Source organism: Neoarius graeffei, chromosome 2 (assembly GCF_027579695.1).
Source record: "Neoarius graeffei isolate fNeoGra1 chromosome 2, fNeoGra1.pri, whole genome shotgun sequence".
NCBI lineage: Eukaryota > Metazoa > Chordata > Actinopteri > Siluriformes > Ariidae > Neoarius > Neoarius graeffei.
Genome location: NC_083570.1, coordinates 1,319,331 through 1,340,000, shown reverse-complemented (window position 1 = coordinate 1,340,000; position 20,670 = coordinate 1,319,331). Strand labels below are relative to the sequence as shown.

The following is a 20,670-nucleotide window of genomic DNA, read 5'->3' as shown; positions in this document are numbered from 1 at the left end:
AGGATATGTTCCAAAATGCTACCAATATTACCAGCTATGAGTAAGAATCTATCTAGTATCGCAGTGTGTTGTGACATTTGATTGGCGTAAATCTGTAACTCTTTAACGAAAGTTACACACATTATCTCGTTAAGTTTCCTAGCCTTAATTAATCCTATGGTCACATAAATATGAATTGTGTACATGATTTTAGCACACTGGCACACAAAACACTCGTAATAATATTCTGACCTTGTGGTGCATTAATGTGGTTAATCCCCATATTGGTATGTAATTAATGTCATATTCATGACTAGGACTCTTCATGACAATCAGTCTCAGTATTCACCATACATGCAGTTAATGTTACATGATTCCTCTCATTTGCCATTGCATTCGTCTAAATTGTATTTTTATTGCCTCCTGTTTTTATTTTCACTTTCTTCAAGAAAAATGCTTGATTTTAAGGAGGTTGTCAATAGTGAAAAATTCAAAATAGTAAAATTAAGGAACTTTCCTGACAAAGAGTGATGTTAATTTATCTTGCTTGCTCTAAGTAACCTTTGCATTATAATAATGCATGCTAACTAGCTTGTGCAAAAAAAATGGACATGTTTCAAATGATATACACAAAATAATTGTGTAGTAGAAAGCTATACAGAATGTAAATGAGGTTTTTGTAGTGCTATTTGTTCTAGGTAGCTGTGGTGACATCTGATCGCTGATCTCTAAAAGACTCCTAGAAAAGTCCAAATGAAACTAAACCGAGCCACATGGGCTTGAGAATGGACTTCTGCAAATTTAATACACACTCACCAGACGTATTAATTTGTGCTTGTGACTTTCAGATTTGGTAAATCATACGTCAGTGGTGAGGATTTAACACTGCTATTGCGCCCATAGGTTTTCAGACTTCTGACATAACGACATACTTAAATGCTGTTTAGAATTTATGACAAAGTTGCGCACATGAGGTTTGCAAATTAGCTTATGAAAGAAATTTAAAGTCAACTTGTCCTTCAATCTGTCAGCACGTTTTCTTTACAGAAGACCGCATGAAATTAACAAAAACATCAATTTTATTATAGTAATTCAACAAATCAAAACAGTGAATTAAAAGTGTGATAAAATCTCCGACATCCAGTGCACACATGATGATTTCATGACCTCAGTTTACTGTCTCATGGCTCCATCAGGTTCTTGTACATGAGTAGCTGTTGGAACATGGTTTTAAAAAATAAAATGTCAAATAACAGTCTGTGCTGGATCAAGTGCTATTCTGTGTGCTGCTGATTAATTAGTTTGGAAGCCATTTTGTTAAATTAAACCAATGATTAATGTCAGAATTACAACTAGGATACAGTATTCATGCAGTGAACGTATGATTATCAGACCCTCTGCCTTTCTTTCTCTCTGTGTTATGAAGTAAAGTGATGACGAAAATAATTGAAACAGTTTTGGAAATGATGGGGAATAAAACCTCAGTGTCTGTGACCATGAACAACATTCCCGGTATTTTCGTGAAACCTGAAAGCAAAGAAGATCTCAAACCCATCTACTTTATGTACTCCAATATGAGTAACTTTAATGTAAGTATATAAAGACAATATTAAGAAACATCTCATCTCATTATCTCTAGCCGCTTTATCCTGTTCTACAGGGTCGCAGGCAAGCTGGAGCCTATCCCAGCTGACTACGGGCGAAAGGCGGGGTTCACCCTGGACAAGTCGCCAGGTCATCACAGGGCTGACACACAGACAACCATTCACACTCACATTCACACCTACGCTCAATTTAGAGTCACCAGTTAACCTAACCTGCATGTCTTTGGACTGTGGGGGAAACCGGAGCACCCGGAGGAAACCCACACGGACACGGGGAGAACATCCAAACTCCGCACAGAAAGGCCCTCGCCGGCCACGGGGCTCGAACCCGGACCTTCTTGCTGTGAGGCGACAGCGCTAACCACTACACCACCGTGCCGCCTATTAAGAAACAAATATATATTCATAAATTTACTGTACTCTATACAAATATCCCAAATACAACCCCATTGCCAGAAAAGTTGGGATATTTTCCAAAATGCAATAAAAACAAAAATGAACATTTACTTAACTGGCAAAAGTACAAAGAAATAATTTTCAATTGTTTTACTGACCAACTTAATTGTATGTTGTAAATATAAACAAAGTTAGAATTTGATGTCTACAACACACAAAAAAAAAGTTGGGACAGAGGCATTATTACCGTTGTGTTACATCACCTTTTCTTTAACAACACTTTAATTGTATGGGATCTGAGGATACGAATTGTGACAGTTTTACAATTGGAATTTTTGTCCATTCTTACTTAATACAAGACTTCAACTGCTCAACAGTCCATGGTCGCTGTTGTCTGACTCTCTTCTTCATGATGCTCCATACATTCTCAATAGGAGACAGATCTGCATGGCAGCAGGCCAGGCAAGCACACACACACTGTGTCTACAAAGCCACGCTGTTGTAGCTCATGCAGAATAAGGCATGGCATTGTCCTGTTCAAATAAGCATGGACTTCCCGGCAAGACACGTTGCCTTGATGATTATGTCTCTAAAATCCCAATACATGCCCCAATATATCAACAGTACCTTCACACACACATGTAGCTCACCCATGCTGTGTGCACTGATGCCCCCCATACCATCACAGATGCTGCTTTTACACCTTTTTCTGATAACGAACTGGATGGTCGTGTTCACCTGTGGCACTGACAACGTCCGGTTTTCCTGAAAACAAGCTGAAATGTGACTCATCTGACCACAGCACACATTTCCATTGTCTTTTAGTCCATCTGAGATGAATTTGGGCCCAGAGAAATCAACGGTGTTTCTGCATAGAATTGATGAATGGCTTCTTCCTTGCATAATACAGTGTCAGGTTGCATTTCTGGATGCAGCGGTGGACTGTGTTAAGTGACGATGGTTTTCTGAAGTCCTCCCAAACCCATGTGGCTATATTTGTCACATTAGTATGAGGGTTTCTCAGGCAGTGGCGCCTGAGGGCTCGAAGGTCACGCCCATTCAACATTGGTTTCCAACCTCGTCCTTTATGCACTGAGATGTCTCTGAATTCCCTGAATCTTTTCACAATATTATGTACTGTAGATTAGGGTTGGGCGGTATCCAAATTTTGACACCTTTAAACTGTCTGTGTTTTCCCGGGGTATACGGTATTACCGAGAAAAAAATAATTTGTTTCGGCCTACTGTGTAACGTGCGCCTATACCAGCGGACCTTGTCCAGACCTGCGCCTATGCCTCAAATGTACTATTTAAAAGCAGCATAGCGAATTATGTGCATTGTGGTATGGTTAAGCAGCAAAGCGAATTTTGTGCATTGATGAATGGATTAAGAGATATTTCAAAGCATCACGCAACTCTTCCTTCATCTTGAAAATAGCATTCAACTGTCGTTTACACGTCTGCGTTGAAACGCCATTTGCAGCACTATTTCACCTACTCCATCAAAAAAAAGTACACGATGAGCAGGATCATACCCTTTCAAGCATGGGAAATAAAAAAAGAAAAGAAAAAGAATCAACCAACACCCAAGTCCGTTTAGACTGCGCGATAAACCATATTCTTCAGCGCAAATGAGGCGAACCTAATTCAAATGCGTGATAGCTGCACAAGGCAAAATCATATGGGCCCACGTCATTCCATGGCGGGGAAATTAATAATCAAATGGCCTTACCTTGCTTAAAACGTTGTCTTGATCACATAACTCCTTACAATTATTCCACTTAAATCCATACGGTTTAACACACCCAACAAAGATAGCAAGCGCATTGCTAATTCCCACCAGAAACCTAACAGTTTACGCTACGATGTTTTCTTCCGTTTCTTCAGTAGATGACATTTCAAACGTTTATTACCCACATCCCAAATGTCATACGTTATATTATTTTACCTTGTTGTTACTCATGTAACCTACTCAAAACACAACTCATTGGAGAGATCTCGTGGAAGTGGAGTACCCCAGGCTATGGTGTGCCTTAGGGGACATATTAGATTTTTTTCGATTTTGCGCGGTCATTTACATTATTGCTGGCTCTTCCTTTTCGTTTGGTTTGAAACCAAAATACTGCCACACTGCCGATGTTGTATTTTTTTTTTTGCCACTAACTTGTTATCTTGACTTGCCATCTTTCAACCGCGGTCTCAGTCTCTTGCGAAGCTTTCTGTCAGACTCCAAATGTCACGCAGGGTTGCCCTGGTAACGACATAAACAACCCTGCACGCGATGAGAACTTCTTTAGGAAATTGATAGAATTAGTGAAAATACGATCACACAGTTATTCGGGATGATCTTCAATTTATTATTTTATATTATGACCTCATGTACTCCATATTTATTTAGATATTATATATTTTTTTAAAATGACGGTAATGAGACCAATACCGTTGGTACTTTTGGATACCTCGGGATACCTTCTTACCGTAATACCGCCCAACCCTACTGTAGATTTTGAAAGACCTAAAATCTTGTGTTGAGAAATGTTCTTTTTGAATTGATTAACAATTCTCTCACAAATTTTGACACAAAGGAGTGAGCCATGACCCATCCTTGCTTGCAAAGATTGAACCTTTGGTGCTGCTCCTTTTATACCCAATTGTGATACCAGTTAACCTGTGTAACAGCTTTGGGGGAGTGGTCAATAAGGAACTGGAAGCAGGTGCTGTAATTGAAGGTATGCTTCAACTTTAACACTTTTCAGTGGCTTTTACAAATTTGTACACACGCATGTGTGACAGGGTGTCACAGCTCTCTTTCTTGTTCCTGACTGTCTGCAAGACACACAGACACAGGTTAATAGACTGTCAGTAATTAGACACAGGTGCACCTCATCAGACATTACCTACTGGTTCAACCTGACTCCTCGCCATTCACAGCCAACGCTCAGCCACACCCCTGCTGCCACATACCCCCAGTGCCTGAATCAGGTGGGGAGCCATCCAGCCTGCAGCTGACTCGCCCCCATGAGAGAGGTAATCTGCCATCACCATCTGTGTCCCCGGTCTATGGACCACCTTGAATTTAAAGGGCTGAAGGGCCAGATACCAATGAATGATCCATGCATTGGCATCCTTCATGCAGTGGAGCCACTGGAGCAGGGCATAGTCGGAATAGAGCATGAATGGGCATCCTAGCACGTAGTACCGGAGAGTGAGGACCGCCCACTTCATGGCCAGACACTCCTTTTCTATGGTGCTGTAATTTGACTGTCATATGGAGAGTTTGTGACTGATGTACAGCACTGGGCGCTCCTCCCCCTCCACCACTTGGGACAAAATGACCCCCAGCCCTCTGTCCAATGCGTTGGCCTGTAAAACAAAAGGGAGAGAAAAATCAGGAGAATGCAACAGCAGGCCCTCACACAAAACCGCCTTGACCTGAGCAAAAGCTCATTCACATGGCTCTGTCCACTGGACCGGATCTAGTGCCCCCCTTTTTGTGAGGTCAGTCAGCGGGCTGGCGATGTCCGAAAAGTTAGGCACAAACTGCCTATAATAGCCAGCCAGCCCCAAGAACTGCCTTACCCGCTTTTTGGTCTTAGGTCTCAGGCAGGCCACAATCGCTGCAGTCTGATCAATTTGGGGACGCACCTGCCCATGACCCAAATGGAAGCCCAGATACTGTACTTCCACCCATCCAATTGCACACTTCTTCGGGTTTGCTGTGAGCCCAGCATGCATCAGCGATCTCAGGATCACCCAGAGATGTTGTAGATGCCAATCCCAATCATTACTATAAATGATTGTCATCTAGATAGGCCACCGCATATGCATTATAGGGACAGAGAATTTGGTCCATGAGACGCTGAAACGTCGCTGGGTCCCCCAAACAACCCGAAAGGAAGGGTGACAAATTGGTGTAACCCAAACAGAGTGGAAAAGGCCATTTTATCCTCGTGGGATAATGGAGTCAAGGGGATCTGCCAATATCCCTTTGTTAAATCCAGTGTCAAGTAAAAGCAAGCCGTGCCTAACCAATCGAGCAGTTCATCAATGCAAGGCATTGGATGTGCATCAAATTTAGACACCACATTGGCTTTTCTATAGTCCACACCAAACCAGATCAACCCATTGGGAACCAGACCAACTCTTGGGGACCAAGACGATCAGGCTGTTCCAGTTGCTGTGCGACTCCTCAATTACTCCCATCTTAAGCATAGCCTGGAGTTCATCCCGAACCACATTTTTCCTTTGCTCAGGGAGCCAATACAGGTAGCTGCACACCACCACCCCTGGGGGAGTCTCAATGTGGTGTTCTATGAGGTCAGTGCAACCAGGGGGGGGGCAAGAACACGTCATAGAATTCCTCCTGCAACCTAATAACTTGTGCTCTCTAGGAAGGTGAGAGGTGGTCTCCACAGGGGACCATGGTAAAATTGGGCCGCACTTTTTAGACTTACTTCCAATCTCAGCTCTGCCCTTTCCAGAACTACCATCGCCAGAGCCACAGGAACCTCCTCTCTCCACAGTTTCAGAAGATTGAGGTTGTAAATTTGGCATGTATCGCCTCTAACTGGACACTTGACCTCATAGTTGACCTCCTCAATTCACTATGTGACTTTAAAGGGCCCTTGCCACTTGACAAGTAATTTTGAGCTTGAGGTGGACAGTAAAATGAGAACTTTATCTCCCAGTGCAAATTCCCTTAGCTGTGGCCCTCTGTTATACAGAGCGATAAACACTTGTATGAATAAGTTTAATCCACAATACTTCATACAGTTCACATAGTGTGCATGACAAAAATGTACTGCCTTGATCAGTCAGGATTTCTTTCAGAATCCTGACTCGGGAGATAATGCGGAAGAGTACCTGTGCAACACTGCATGCTGAGATATTGCAGAGAGACACTGCTTCCAGATATCGCGTTGCATAATCCACTATGACTAACAAAGTGATACCCACATGCAGATCAATCTAATGGCCCGATGAGATCCATGCCAATTCTTTTGAAGGGGATCTCAATTAATGGCAATGGGCACAATGGTACTTTTGGTGTGGCCACTGGATTTACCAGGTGGCATTCACAACAAGCCACACACCGCCTGCAGACATCAGCATAAATCCCTGGCCAATAGAAATAAGCCACGAGATGATTTAATGTTTTATCCTGACCCAAGTGCCCAGCCATAGGATTATGATGAGCCACATGGAATAACAGTTCCTTATGGCTCTTTGGGACCAACAACAGTGTCATCTCTTCTTTAGTTTAGGTGTCCTGCATCACTCGATATAGCCCATCCTTAATAATACAGAAATACAGAAAGGAAATCGTAACATGAGGTTGGAAGGGTTGGTCCAATGGGAAATCCCCTAAAGGATTGCTGAGAGAGAGAGAGAAGAGAGCTTTCTCCCCTCTCCATGTCATCATGATGTGGAGCTGACACGGACGGCCCTAGGACTGCCTCCCCAGCTAACATTGTGGCAGGAGTCCCCTGTGATGTACTACTGCAGGACCCACCCACTACCATCTGTTTCATTAATGGCTTAAACCCCAGCCAATCTGTTCCCAGGATCAGTGGGTGGGTGAGGCTTGGACTAACTGCCACCTCCACACTGTTTTTCTCCCTGGAAATGAACAGTGATGGGCATCTGTGGATGTCCCCATGCACACATCTGACCTTCACCAATTGTGCATTTCCCAGTGCCCCGCACTGAATCAATCTTTGATGCATGGAGGTCTGATTACAACCAGAATCCACCAAAGCCTGATGTGTACCCCCTTGAATACTCACAGCAACTCTGTACACTCCTGCTTGATCAGGAGAAGCCTGTGGTGCATCAGGAATGCGAATCAGTAGCCCCACCTTCTTGCAGAAGCACTTTATTCCCCACCTTCCCTCCTCGCCAGCAGACCTGCCTGGGCTCACTCCTTGTTCTGGTAGGCATGGATGAGTCCACCTATGGAGAGAGAGAAAGAAAGAGAGAGAGAGAGAGAGAGAGAGAGAGAGAGAGAGATCATGGCAGCACAGACACAGAAGGAGAAGAGAAACACCAGGATAGACAAGTGCGGGGAGCAGGTTTGGGGGGATTTGGTCCCCATTTCTGTGGGGCTGGGGTAGGGGAGGGGCGAGGAGAGCAAGAGAGAAGGGGAGAAAGTGAGAGAGAAAAGAGAAGCTGCAGGAGTGCCTGCTCCCAGAAATGCCATCAGGTGGTCCTCTGCCAGCCAGACCACCTCCTCCAGCAACGCTGCTTGGTGACATTGGACCCACATTGATGTCTCGCTTGGCAGTTGGGCAATAAACTGTTCCAGCATCAGGCAGTCAATGATGTCCTCCACGCTGTACTCACCTGCCTGTAACCACTGTCAGCAGGCATTGCGGAGCTGCTGCATGAACGCAAATGGCCAGCTGACTTCACATGGAACCGCTGGCAACATTCTTCTGGGCTGCAGCTCATTGCAGTATAGCCCACTTCAGGTTTGGGTACTCCAGCATGCTGGTGGCAGGGAGCTGCCGAGCTATGTTTCCCTCAACAGAAGCAGCAATAGGCAAGCCACGGACTGTGAGCTTGGCCACAAGCTCACCTCCACAATGCAGTCGAACAGCTCAAAGAAGGCTTCCATGTTGTCCTGTGGCCCCATCTTAACCAGCTGCAAAGGAATGACCATTGGAGTACCTGCTGACTGGATCAAGCTACACATTTCCTACTGGCCCTTCACTTGGGCTTTGAGCAGGCAGTTTGAAGCTGGCAGTTGCTCGGTGGATAGGGCAAGCAGCTCTTGGTGTAAGGCTGTGAGGGTCTGGAGGAGCTCCTGGACTGGTGTGGACTCCACGGCAGCATTTGTTCCTCAAAGTCCTGGGTTTCGGCACCAGTGTAATAACTTTGTGGGAGTGGTCAATGAGGAACTGGAACCAGGCGCTGTAATCCAAGGCATGCTTCAATTTTACTCACGCTTTTTTTGTCAGGGAGATGGGGGTTTGAACCCGGGTCTCTGGATTGAGAGATGGTGCAAGATCCCCTGAGCCACCACAATGGGTGAACTGGCCCCAATTGCAGAGAGACACAATCACAAGAAAGTAGCTGGGAACTTTACTTTAGATCTGGTAAATTCCAAAATAATGCAGGTCTTGCACAAAACAGGTTCCATACAAGGTCTCAGTAACAGAGTTCACAAAAGGAAGTCCAAACAGGCAGCACTTTGAACAGTCCAAAAAGCAAAATCCAGCAAAAACAGGCCAAAGGCAAAAACACAGAAAATCAAAAAAAAAAAAGACACGGACAAGATTCCAAAAACTGAGAGCAGCAAAAAGGAGCACCAAGAAACTAAGGCACAGTGTCAAAAAATAGCAGTCAAAGGGTCTCAAAATCAAGGCTTACATTCTCAGGAGCGCAGGAGACTGTAGAACTCAGCAAGGAGCACAAGGCTAGGCACACAATATATACCTCCATGCTAACTAGACACAGGTGTAAGCAATTAGCAAAATAGACACAAATGGGCAAAATGGGTACATCTAGGGGTGGAAGAAAGGAACTGCAACGTGTGAAAAGTCCCAAATCCTGATACTTTAGAAGAAGAAACCTTTATTTGTCACATGCACACTTCAAGCACAGTGAAATTCATCCTCTGCATTTAACCCATCTGAAGCAGTGAACACACACACACTCAGAGCAGTGGGCAGCCACACCAGAGCGCCCAGGGAGCAGTCAGGGGTCAGGTACCTTGCTCAAGGGCACCTCAGCCCAAGGCCACCCCACATCAACCTAACTGCATGTCTTTGGATTGTGGGGGAAACCAGAGCACCCGGAGGAAACTCACGCAGACATGGGGAGAACATGCAAACTCCACACAGAAAGGCCCTCACCGGCCTTGAACCCGGAACCTTCTTGCTGTGATGCGACCGTGCTAACCACTACACCACCATGCCACCAATACTTTTCAGTGACTCCTACTAATTTGTAGACGTGCACACGCATGGCTCTCTCTCTCTCATTCCTGGCTGTCTGAAAGACACACAGAGACACGGGTTAATAGACAGCCAATGATTAGACACAGGTGCACCTAGTCACACGTTACCTACTGGTTTGACCTGACTTCTCACCATTCACAGCCGATTCTCGACCACGCCCCAGCTGCCACAACCTGCTTATTGTGGAATCTTTCAAAATAACGTCAATTGAATATCCTGTAAACTTTTCAGTCTTGTTGTGCCTCTATCTAACATGGTTGATATTTACAAAATACAATGAAGTTGGTCAGTAAAACTAATGAAAATCATTTCTTTGAACTTTTGTCAGTTAAATAAAGGTTCACACGAATTAACAAATCAGATTTTTGTTTTTCTTACATTCTGGAAAATATCCCAACTTTTCTGGAAATAAGGTTATACTGTATATAAGCTTTACAGTAGAAAGAATTAAAGGATAAAGGTATAACCCTACAACTTTCTACAGCTTCTAAAAATAGGGTTCTATTCCTGAATAAACTAAGAAGCCTCAATTATACAATGAACACTTAAAGAAAATAAAACATTGAAACTCACTTTTTCACAAAAATTTGTGGATTAACTGGGCATGTGTGTGGTACAAACTCCAAATTATAGTTTACTATTTTCTTATTAATTATCTGTCAAGTGTATTTAGCCACTGTATGGATACTTATGGATAATTAAGGGTTCTTATCCTCCTACATGGGTTCCCCTTGGCCTTTTTTATAGCAGGAAATCCCTATAATGAGACTCAGATTTTTTTAAATGTTGAATTATTGACAATATTTACACTTCAGAAGAATTTTGATCATAAACAGACTGCTAATCATTTATAAAGCAGTCATCATTAACCTCCTAGGGCTTAGCGGTCACATGCGTGGACAGCACTTTTTAGAAATTCGGAACAAGAATCCACATATGTGGACATACTTTTTCTCTAAAAGTACATCTTATCAAAAGATGATGCTTAGTTTTTATTCTAATCAGGTTCTAATAAGCCCAAATAGAAATAAAAAATGCATGTAAAAAAACAGCTTGGGCCTTAGGAGGTTAAGTAAGCATGGGTGTAGCCACATAAACAAGCTTTGCCGCTCCAGGCGCCACCCGAACCTTCATCACAAACCACATCTGTGAAAGGTTTATTCCTGCTGTACGGTCCATGAAGATCCTGAGACACTAAAGCTGTGTGAGTGACACATTTATTCTGAACCAAGGACCAACGGGTTATTTCATATAAACACCCTGTTTTTCAGATGATTGAAGATCAAACCCAGATGGAATTTTTTGAAAACACGTTCTCAGTGCCAAAAGAGGCTTTTGAAAAAGCAGTCAGCATGAACATCAGCACACCTTTTGCATCGCTGTTTCGATTTCCCAATTTTAAACAGGTATGCATGGTTTATTATCCATCAGTTCCTAAAGGGAGGCTATTAATATTACTCACTGTATCTTATATTATATCCTGAAATTCAACTTTCATTCTATTTAATGTGTTTCCATCAAAAAATTAAATGTAATAGCTAATCCACTGTCTTAATTATAATTGTCACACTCTTCTTTTGTCTCTGTGCAAGGACGTGAACAACAGCGTGCTACTAAATAATGCAGTTTACTCCATCAACATGGGAGGACAGATATCAAATCTCAGCACCACCTTGAATCTAACCTTCAGGCAAATTGATCAGGTAATAATGATGATGATGATGATGAAAAGCAACAGAAACAATTGATCCACCCAGTAATATCATCCACACCTATAGGTTTTGTGTGTGTGTATATATATATATATATATATATATATATATATATATATATATATATATAAAATATTTGTTTATCTATTCTGTCCACATTTACTGGATATGAGCAATTGCGTGCACTGATTGGCTACTCAACTACTAGGATATCAGTTCATACACCATAAGTAGAGAAAAACAAAATGGTGGAGTGTGTTGCTGAACCAACCAAGGATGAAATAAAAACTACTCAAAAACAAACCCCAAAAAATACAAAAAAGCAACAAAATATGGAATAAAAGTATTTGATGGTAAGAACATATCTTTTTTTGTTTTTCAAGAATTATTATTATCACATTTTTCACAAATTGCTCCTGTAATTTCGCTGGTTTGATTACATTGTAAGTGGAAATGATTTTGTCGGACGTTTTGGATAAAGTTCTTATTTATCGAATTTGCAAAAAATAAAAATAAAAATGCTCTGTTTCTCAAAATCCAGTGAATGTGGATAGAATAAAACAGTTATTCCACTCAATCTCATCGTACATGGATTATAGACAATTCAGTGCTATGCGCCTATCCCAATGAGTGTAAAATGTGTTCCTAAATAATCCCAGGTTATTTTTTTTAAAAGCAAATCAAAAATAAGCACTGGATAAAAACCCATTTATCTTACATAAATGAAGATACAAATTTCATTGTCTGATGGTCAAGTGTTTGAGATATGTTGCCTTGCACGTACATTCAGGTTCCATGTGGTGATACACATTCGTCATTCGTACAGACGTCATACAGTTGCAAAAGTTTTGAAATATCAGATCGATGCATTACCATATTCTCTTCAGTATGGAGCTCTGCTATAAATGTTTTAATTAAAATCCTGTCTAATATTGCCTTATACGTAAAATAAATCATTAAATTAGTGAAATGCAAAGGTAATAAAAATATGCGCGGACATAAAAATATATTTTAAAAATTATTTAAAAAATTTTGAACCATTAACAGTTCTTCAGTTGTCATTCTGGTGGAGCCCTTACACCTCAGGCCCAAGTATGAACATCTGGAACAGTGAATAGACCTTGTAGCGTGACATGAAGAACAGTGATGTGGTGTCTGGGACGCCTTAAGAGTCCCTGACAAAAAGTCAAGCATGTCGGAATTGTTGTATTTTCTCACTTACTTTGACAAATCCTACAATGTGTTCCTTAATAGTCATGATTGATCATTTCTTGACCGTTGTCCCCGATGACACACAAGGACGTGAACGATGATTGGTCAGGGTCAAACTTTTAGTGTCATCAGTCTCCCGACCAAGACATGGCAAGAACTTATGGCACTATGATTATCTAACCTGACATGGTGACCATAGTGAAAGACAAAAATATCATGTAGTCTGATCCCAGTATTAAAGAACACTTGAAGAAACATGTTTTGCTCAGAGTGTATGCATTAACTGAGTGATACAAACTCCAAATTATTGTTTCTTATTTTCTTCTTCATTCCTGGAACCTATCAGGAGTTTGACATTTAGCTCTCTTCATCTGCTCTGAAGTCAAAAGGGTTCATTCTGATACAGAAACACATTGTAGATTCTACACAGAATCTTTAAGGAGTCCATCAGAGGGACGACTGGAGAACCGTTAAGGGTTTGTTCAGGTTGTTGTCTAACTGGATCTGATTTCTCAATTCTCTCTGCAGAAACTCGGCGAGCCATCATGTTCCTCTTGGGATGGGCAAGGTTGTTTTATTTCAGTATCTATATTCTATATGATACACAGTACTGTGCAAAAGTCTTAGTCCCCTTAGTTTTTTTTCCATACAAACTTTGTTATAGATTTCTACATTATCGAATCAGTACAAAAACATTTTAGAATTCCAAACGTTCGTGTTACAGAAAAAAAAAAGGTTGTATCTGAGCAGCATATTCCATAAGAGAGCACTTTTCAGATTAACAAAGAAAACATAATGAAGGCTGCTGGTGCAAAATTTTGGTGCAAAATGAAGAAGTGAGTGTGACAGTAAAAGTGTCCAGAAGAACTGTGGCTGGTTCTGCAAGATGCTCAGTAAAACCTACAGATCATTTCCGCATAAAACTGCACTCACTGGACCGGAGACGGATTTTTTTTTTTTTCAAGCAAAGGGAATTTCATCTCACACCAAATACTGACTCTGTTTCATTTATTATGGCTCACTAATTACTGTTTATAGTATTTTTTAAATGTTGAAACATTTCATTTCATTATCTTTTAAGGCATTTTTGGTTGACAGCATTTGTTTCCATGTGCCTCAGACTTTTACACAGGACAGTGTGTATGGAATAAAACACTTAGGCATGCTGGTATCGAAAAATATTCCACAACAGTGTGGTTGATTATTTTCCTGTAACAGCACATCGCCAAGTGTTTTATTCTTATTATTAATTCCCACAGCAATTAATTTCCCAATGTTAATTTGTTAATGTTAATGAGTGACACGGTGTATGTTTTTTTTTTTATCTGTTTATATGTTGCGGAACATCAGTGAAACAGATTAGTTCCTGTTTGTGCTGATGTTATAGCAGCTATAAATAGTCGTTCCCGCACCAGCCTGTCTTTTTTCCTCTCTTGAAGTTAATATGACAAAATAAAACACAGCTCGTTCCAAAAACCATGAGAAGTGTAAACTCCTCTGTCCTGAAGATGTCAGAAAACTTAAAGTTCCAGCTTCACCTGGAACTGACTGTTACACAGCACTGACACTGGAGACTCCTTCCAGAAACATTACACAAACACATTTCTCCTTACAGAAAACTTCACCTTGCCAAGGATTACACGTTTTAATCCATTTATTATTGTGTAAACGATAACATATTAGAACAAGCGCATTAATATAACCCTGTGAGTTGCAGCTGCACTACTGTTCCAGAACATTAATCAGCAGCTTCTGACCAATCACAGTCCAGAATTCAACAACGTATAAGGCAGAAGACGCAAAGGTAATTTGTTTCCTTTCAGATCAGTTGTAGGTAACTGATGTTTGTTTTCATCAGGGCCGAATCTGACCTGGACCACTGATGGATGCAACACTTCCTATATTAATGGTTCTGTGACCTGTGAATGCCAACACTTAACCTTCTTTGCTGTGTTGATGGTGAAATCTTTTTTCCTCCTTTGATTTTCACAAGTTATTAAAATATTCACTAATATACTTACATACAGCAAGGAAACACCAAAACATTAATTCAGCATGTTCATGTGCAATTGTTTAATAAAGAAAAAGAAGAAATACTAATTACATTTATAAAAACCCAATATTGTGCACAATAATTATATAGTATAATAATCTGCACTGTGTGTGTTTTACAGGTTCCTGTAACGAAAGTCTCAAACTCTGACCTCAATAATCTTACCTTCATCACCTCCATCGGGTGTGGTCTGTCTCTCTTCTTCCTCGCCATAGGTCTGTTCATGCACTTCCTGTTAAGGTAAAAGATATATAAATCTACTGGAATACCTGAGTGCTCTGTTTCCTCACTCTCTCTGAGCGTGTGCGTGTGTGTGTATATATATATATATATATATATATATATATATATATATATATATATATATACACACACACACACACACACACACACACACACACTTGACTTGACTAAAGTGTACCTTATCTGTATACAAATACATAATTGTGTGCTACTTCTTAAAAATTAGGAACCAGTTTTTCCTAAATTTATTATCCGCAAGCACAGTTATATACAACCCCGATTCCAAAAAAGTTGGGACAAAGTACAAATTGTAAATAAAAATGGAATGCAATAATTTACAAATCTCAAAAACTGTTATTTTATTCACAATAGAACATAGACAACATATCAAATGTCAAAAGTAAGACATTTTGAAATTTCATGCCAAATATTGGCTCATTTGAAATTTCATGACAGCAACACATCTCAAAAAAGTTGGGACAGGGGCAATAAGAGGCTGGAAAAGTTAAAGGTACAAAAAAGGAACAGCTGGAGGACCAAACTGCAACTCATTAGGTCAATTGGCAATAGGTCATTAACATGACTGGGTATAAAAAGAGCATCTTGGAGTGGCAGCGGCTCTCAGAAGTAAAGATGGGAAGAGGATCACCAATCCCCCTAATTCTGCGCCGACAAATAGTGGAGCAATATCAGAAAGGAGTTCGACAGTGTAAAATTGCAAAGAGTTTGAACATATCATCATCTACAGTGCATAATATCATCAAAAGATTCAGAGAATCTGGAAGAATCTCTGTGCGTAAGGGTCAAGGCCGGAAAACCATACTGGGTGCCCGTGATCTTCGGGCCCTTAGACGGCACTGCATCACATACAGGCATGCTTCTGTATTGGAAATCACAAAATGGGCTCAGGAATATTTCCAGAGAACATTATCTGTGAACACAATTCACCGTGCCATCCGCCGTTGCCAGCTAAAACTCTATAGTTCAAAGAAGAAGCCGTATCTAAACACGATCCAGAAGCGCAGACGTCTTCTCTGGGCCAAGGCTCATTTAAAATGGACTGTGGCAAAGTGGAAAACTGTTCTGTGGTCAGACGAATCAAAATTTGAAGTTCTTTATGGAAATCAGGGACGCCGTGTCATTCGGACTAAAGAGGAGAAGGACGACCCGAGTTGTTATCGGCACTCAGTTCAGAAGCCTGCATCTCTGATGGTATGGGGTTGCATTAGTGCGTGTGGCATGGGCAGCTTGCACATCTGGAAAGACACCATCAATGCTGAAAGGTATATCCAGGTTCTAGAGCAACATATGCTCCCATCCAGACGACGTCTCTTTCAGGGAAGACCTTGCATTTTCCAACATGACAATGCCAAACCACATACTGCATCAATTACAGCATCATGGCTGCGTAGAAGAAGGGTCCGGGTACTGAACTGGCCAGCCTGCAGTCCAGATCTTTCACCTATAGAAAACATTTGGTGCATCATAAAACAGAAGACACGACAAAAAAGACCTAAGACAGTTGAGCAACTAGAATTCTACATTAGACAAGAATGGGTTAACATTCCTATCCCTAAACTTGAGCAACTTGTCTCCTCAGTCCCCAGATGTTTACAGACTGTTGTAAAGAGAAAAGGGGATGTCTCACAGTGGGAAACATGGCTTTGTCCCAACTTTTTTGAGATGTATTGTTGTCATGAAATTTAAAATCACCTAATTTTTCTCTTTAAATGATACATTTTCTCAGTTTAAACATTTGATATGTCATTGTAATAATCCCCGATGTGGGTGGAGCACAGAAGCATGGCAGGCGAGAGTTTGTGTTCACACAGACACTTTATTTTGCGACCTATCCTCAGCTTTTCAGCTTCTCTCACTCACACAGTCACACATACGTGTCCTGGCCAGGGGCGAAAATCTTCTCTCCTCTCCCCCTCCTTTTATACTCCATCCCTGCAACAAACACACACACTCACACACACACAAATTGACACCAGGTGTAATGACTTAGCCACTTACCTTCCCTAACCCCGCCCTCCATTCACAGACTGCTGTTTGGCCACGCCCCCGCTGCCACATACCCCCACCGCCCGACTCAGGCCGGGGAGCCGTCCGGCCTGAAGCTGACTCCCCCCCCCCCGATGGGACAGGAAGTCCACCACCACAATCCGTGCCCCTGGCCTGTGGATCACCTCGAACTTAAATGGCTGGAGAGCAAGATACCAACGGGTGATCCGCGCATTGGCATCCTTCATGCAGTGGAGCCACTGAGGGGCACGTGGTCCAAAAAGAGAGTGAAAGGGTGCCCCAGCAGGTAGTATCGGAGGGCGAGGACCGCCCACTTGATGGCGAGACACTCCTTTTCAATTGTGCTATACTTGCTTTCGTGCATCGACAGCTTTCGGCTGATGTACAGCACCAGGCGCTCCTCACCCTCCACCTTCTGGGACAAAACGGCCCCCAGCCCCCTGTCCAATGCATCAGTCTGCAAAATAAAGGGGAGAGAGAAGTCAGGGGAGTGTAAAAGTGGCCCCCCACACAGTGCAGCTTTTACCTCAGAGAAGGCCTGTTGGCACTGCTCCGTCCACTGGACCGGATCTGGAGCACTCTTTTTAGTGAGGTCGGTTAGCGGGCTGGTGACGTCCGGATAGTTAGGTAGAAACCTACGATAATAGCCAGCCAGCCCCAAGAACCGCCTCACCTCCTTTTTGGTCTTGGGCCTCGGGCAGGCCGCAATCGCTGCAGTCTTGTTAATTTGGGGACGCACCTGCCCATGACCCAAGTGGAACCCCAGATACCATACTTCCACCCGCCCAATCACACACTTTTTTGGGTTATCTGTGAGGCCCGCTCACCTCAGCGACTTTAAAACAGCCCTCAGGTGTTCCAAGTGCCGCGGCTAATCATGACTGTAGATTATTATGTCATCTAGATAGGCGGCCGCGTAGGCAGCATGAGGGCGGAGGACCCTGTCCATAAGCCGCTGGAACGTAGTGGGCGCCCCAAACAACCCAAAGGGGAGCGTGACAAATTGGTGTAAACCAAATGGTGTGGAAAAGGCCGTTTTCTCTCGGGATAGAGGAGTCATGGGGATCTGCCAATATCCCTTGGTTAGATCCAGTGTCAAATAAAAGCGAGCAGCACCTAACCGATCAAGCAACTCATCAATGCAAGGCATTGGGTACGCGTCAAATTTAGACACCGCATTAACCTTTCTATAGTCCACACAGAACCGGACTGACCCATCAGTCTTGGGAACCAGGACCACTGGGCTGCTCCAGTCACTGTGGGACTCCTCGATTATGCCCATTTTGAGCATGGCCTTGAGTTCATCCCGAACCACCTTTTTCTTGTGTTCGGGCAAGCGGTAAGGGTGGCTACACACTACCACCCCGGGGGCATTTCGATGTGGTGTTCTATGAGGTGAGTACGACCCGGAAGGGGCGAGAACACATCGGAAAATTCCTTCTGCAACTTGGCTACCTCCGTGAGTTGGATCAGTGAGAGGTGGTCTCCACAAGGGACCGGAGTGGTCTGAGATGTTTTCTTTTTTACCTTCGGCCCCAGCTCCGCCTTCTCTGGGACTACCGATGCCAACGCCATGGGGACCCCCTCATTCCAGCGTTTTAAAAGGTTGAGGTGGTAGACTTGCAGTGCCCTGCCTCTATCCATTTGCTTTACCTCATAGTCGACGTCCCCGACTCGCCGTGTGACCTCGAAGTGTCCTTGCCACTTGGTGACTAATTTAGAACTCGACATGGGCAATAATACGAGTACTTTGTCTCCCGGTGTGAATTCTCTTAGGCGCGTGCCCCTGTCATACAGCCGGCTTTGACGTTCTTGTGCCTGCCGTAGATTCTCCTGGGTTAGCTGCATGAGGGTGTGGAGTTTTGTGTGCAGGTCAAGAACATACTGGATTTCATTTTTACTCAGGGAAGGTCCCTCCTACCAATTTTCCTGCAGCACATCCAGAATGCCACACGGCTTATGCCCATATAATAATTCAAAGGGAGAAAACCCTGTGGAGGCTTGCGGGACCTCTCGTACTGCGAACAACAGGGGTTCGAGCCATTTATCCCAATTACGCACATCTTCACTAACGAATTTCCAGATTATGTTTTTGAGTGTCTGGTTGAATCGCTCTACTAATCCATCCATTTGTGGGTGATATACACTGGTGCAGATAGACTTAATCCCCAGTAACCCATACAGCTCGCGCAGTGTGTGTGACATAAACGAGGTGCCTTGGTCTGTCAGGATTTCTTTCGGAATCCCGACCCGGGAGATAACGCGGAAGAGCGCTTCTGCAATATTGCGTGCTGAGATATTGCGGAGGGGCACTGCCTCCGGATATCGCGTTGCATAGTCCACTAGAATGATATCCCTGTGCTGACCGATCTAATGGCCCGATGAGATCCATCCCAATTCGCTCAAACGGGGTCTCGATTAGAGAAAGAGGGCGCAACGGCGCTTTTGGAGTGGCTGCACACCACTGATGGACATCCCCACGAATCCCTGGCCAATAGAAACGGGCCATTATTCGGGCTAGTGTTTTGTCTTGCCCCAAGTGTCCAGCCATGGGATTAAAGTGAGCTGCATGGAATACGAGTTCCCTACGGCTCTTTGGGATTAACAACTGGGTTACTCGTTCCTTAGTTTGAGTGTCCTGCATCACTCGGTACAATCTATCTTTAATAATGGCAAAATAGGGGAAGGTTGGTGCCACGCTTAGCTGAAGAGTCTGACCATCAATTACTCTCACTTGGTCAAACGCATGCCGCAGAGTCTCATCTCGCAACTGCTCTAACAGGAAATCCCCAAGAGAATCCCCGAGAGAGGGAGGATGAGTGGGGTGCTCCTCACTCTGATGCGGTGTTGACGCAGACGGCTCTGTGACAGCTTCTCCAGCCAGTGCCACACCAGGATCTTCCCGTGACCTACTAGGGCAGGACCCACGTGTTAAATACTCCATTAGTTCTTTAAATCCCAGCCAATCAGTACCCAAGATCAACGAGTGGGTAAGACGAGGACTAACCACCGCCTTCATTCTATGCGTTTGGCCCCGGAATAGAATATGGACAGACACTATAGGGTAACAGTGAACATTCCCGTGCACACACAACACCTTCACCGCTTGTGCTCCCCCCAATGCCTCACCTTGCACCAAGCGTTGGTGAATTGAGGTCTGACTACAACCAGAATCTACCAAAGCGTGATATGTATCCCCTTGAATACTCACCGGTATGTGATACGTTCCGGCCCAATTGGGGGTGGTTTCTGGTGCATCGGGGATCTGGATGACAGCCCCCACCTCCCTTGTGGAGCTCTGACTCTGGAGATGCTCCGATTCCCCGCCGCGCCAGCACACCGGCCCAGGCTTTCCCTCTGCACTGGTGTTATGAGTGTCACTCACCTGAGGGGGAGACAACACAGACACAGAAGAGGGAGATGGGAGGACACCACGGGTGCGATGGGCCGGGTGGGGAGGAGCCAGCCGCCGCCTTCGTGGCA

At 43.4% G+C, this 20,670-nt stretch overlaps 1 protein-coding gene across 1 annotated transcript in view; it reads left to right on the top strand.

Annotated features, from left to right (window-relative positions):
• The window catches only part of adgrg11 (adhesion G protein-coupled receptor G11), a 136,474-nt gene that overhangs the window by 104,387 nt on the left and 11,417 nt on the right, over positions 1–20,670 (top strand). Inside the window, exons 27-33 of the mRNA XM_060913558.1 lie at positions 1–40; positions 1,406–1,568; positions 11,211–11,345; positions 11,532–11,642; positions 13,392–13,431; positions 14,722–14,822; positions 15,038–15,156. The exon at positions 1–40 is cut by the window's left edge and continues 102 nt beyond it. Of these exons, the coding sequence (XP_060769541.1) occupies positions 1–40; positions 1,406–1,568; positions 11,211–11,345; positions 11,532–11,642; positions 13,392–13,431; positions 14,722–14,822; positions 15,038–15,156 (709 nt within the window). The remainder of the gene's footprint in view (positions 41–1,405; positions 1,569–11,210; positions 11,346–11,531; positions 11,643–13,391; positions 13,432–14,721; positions 14,823–15,037; positions 15,157–20,670) is intronic.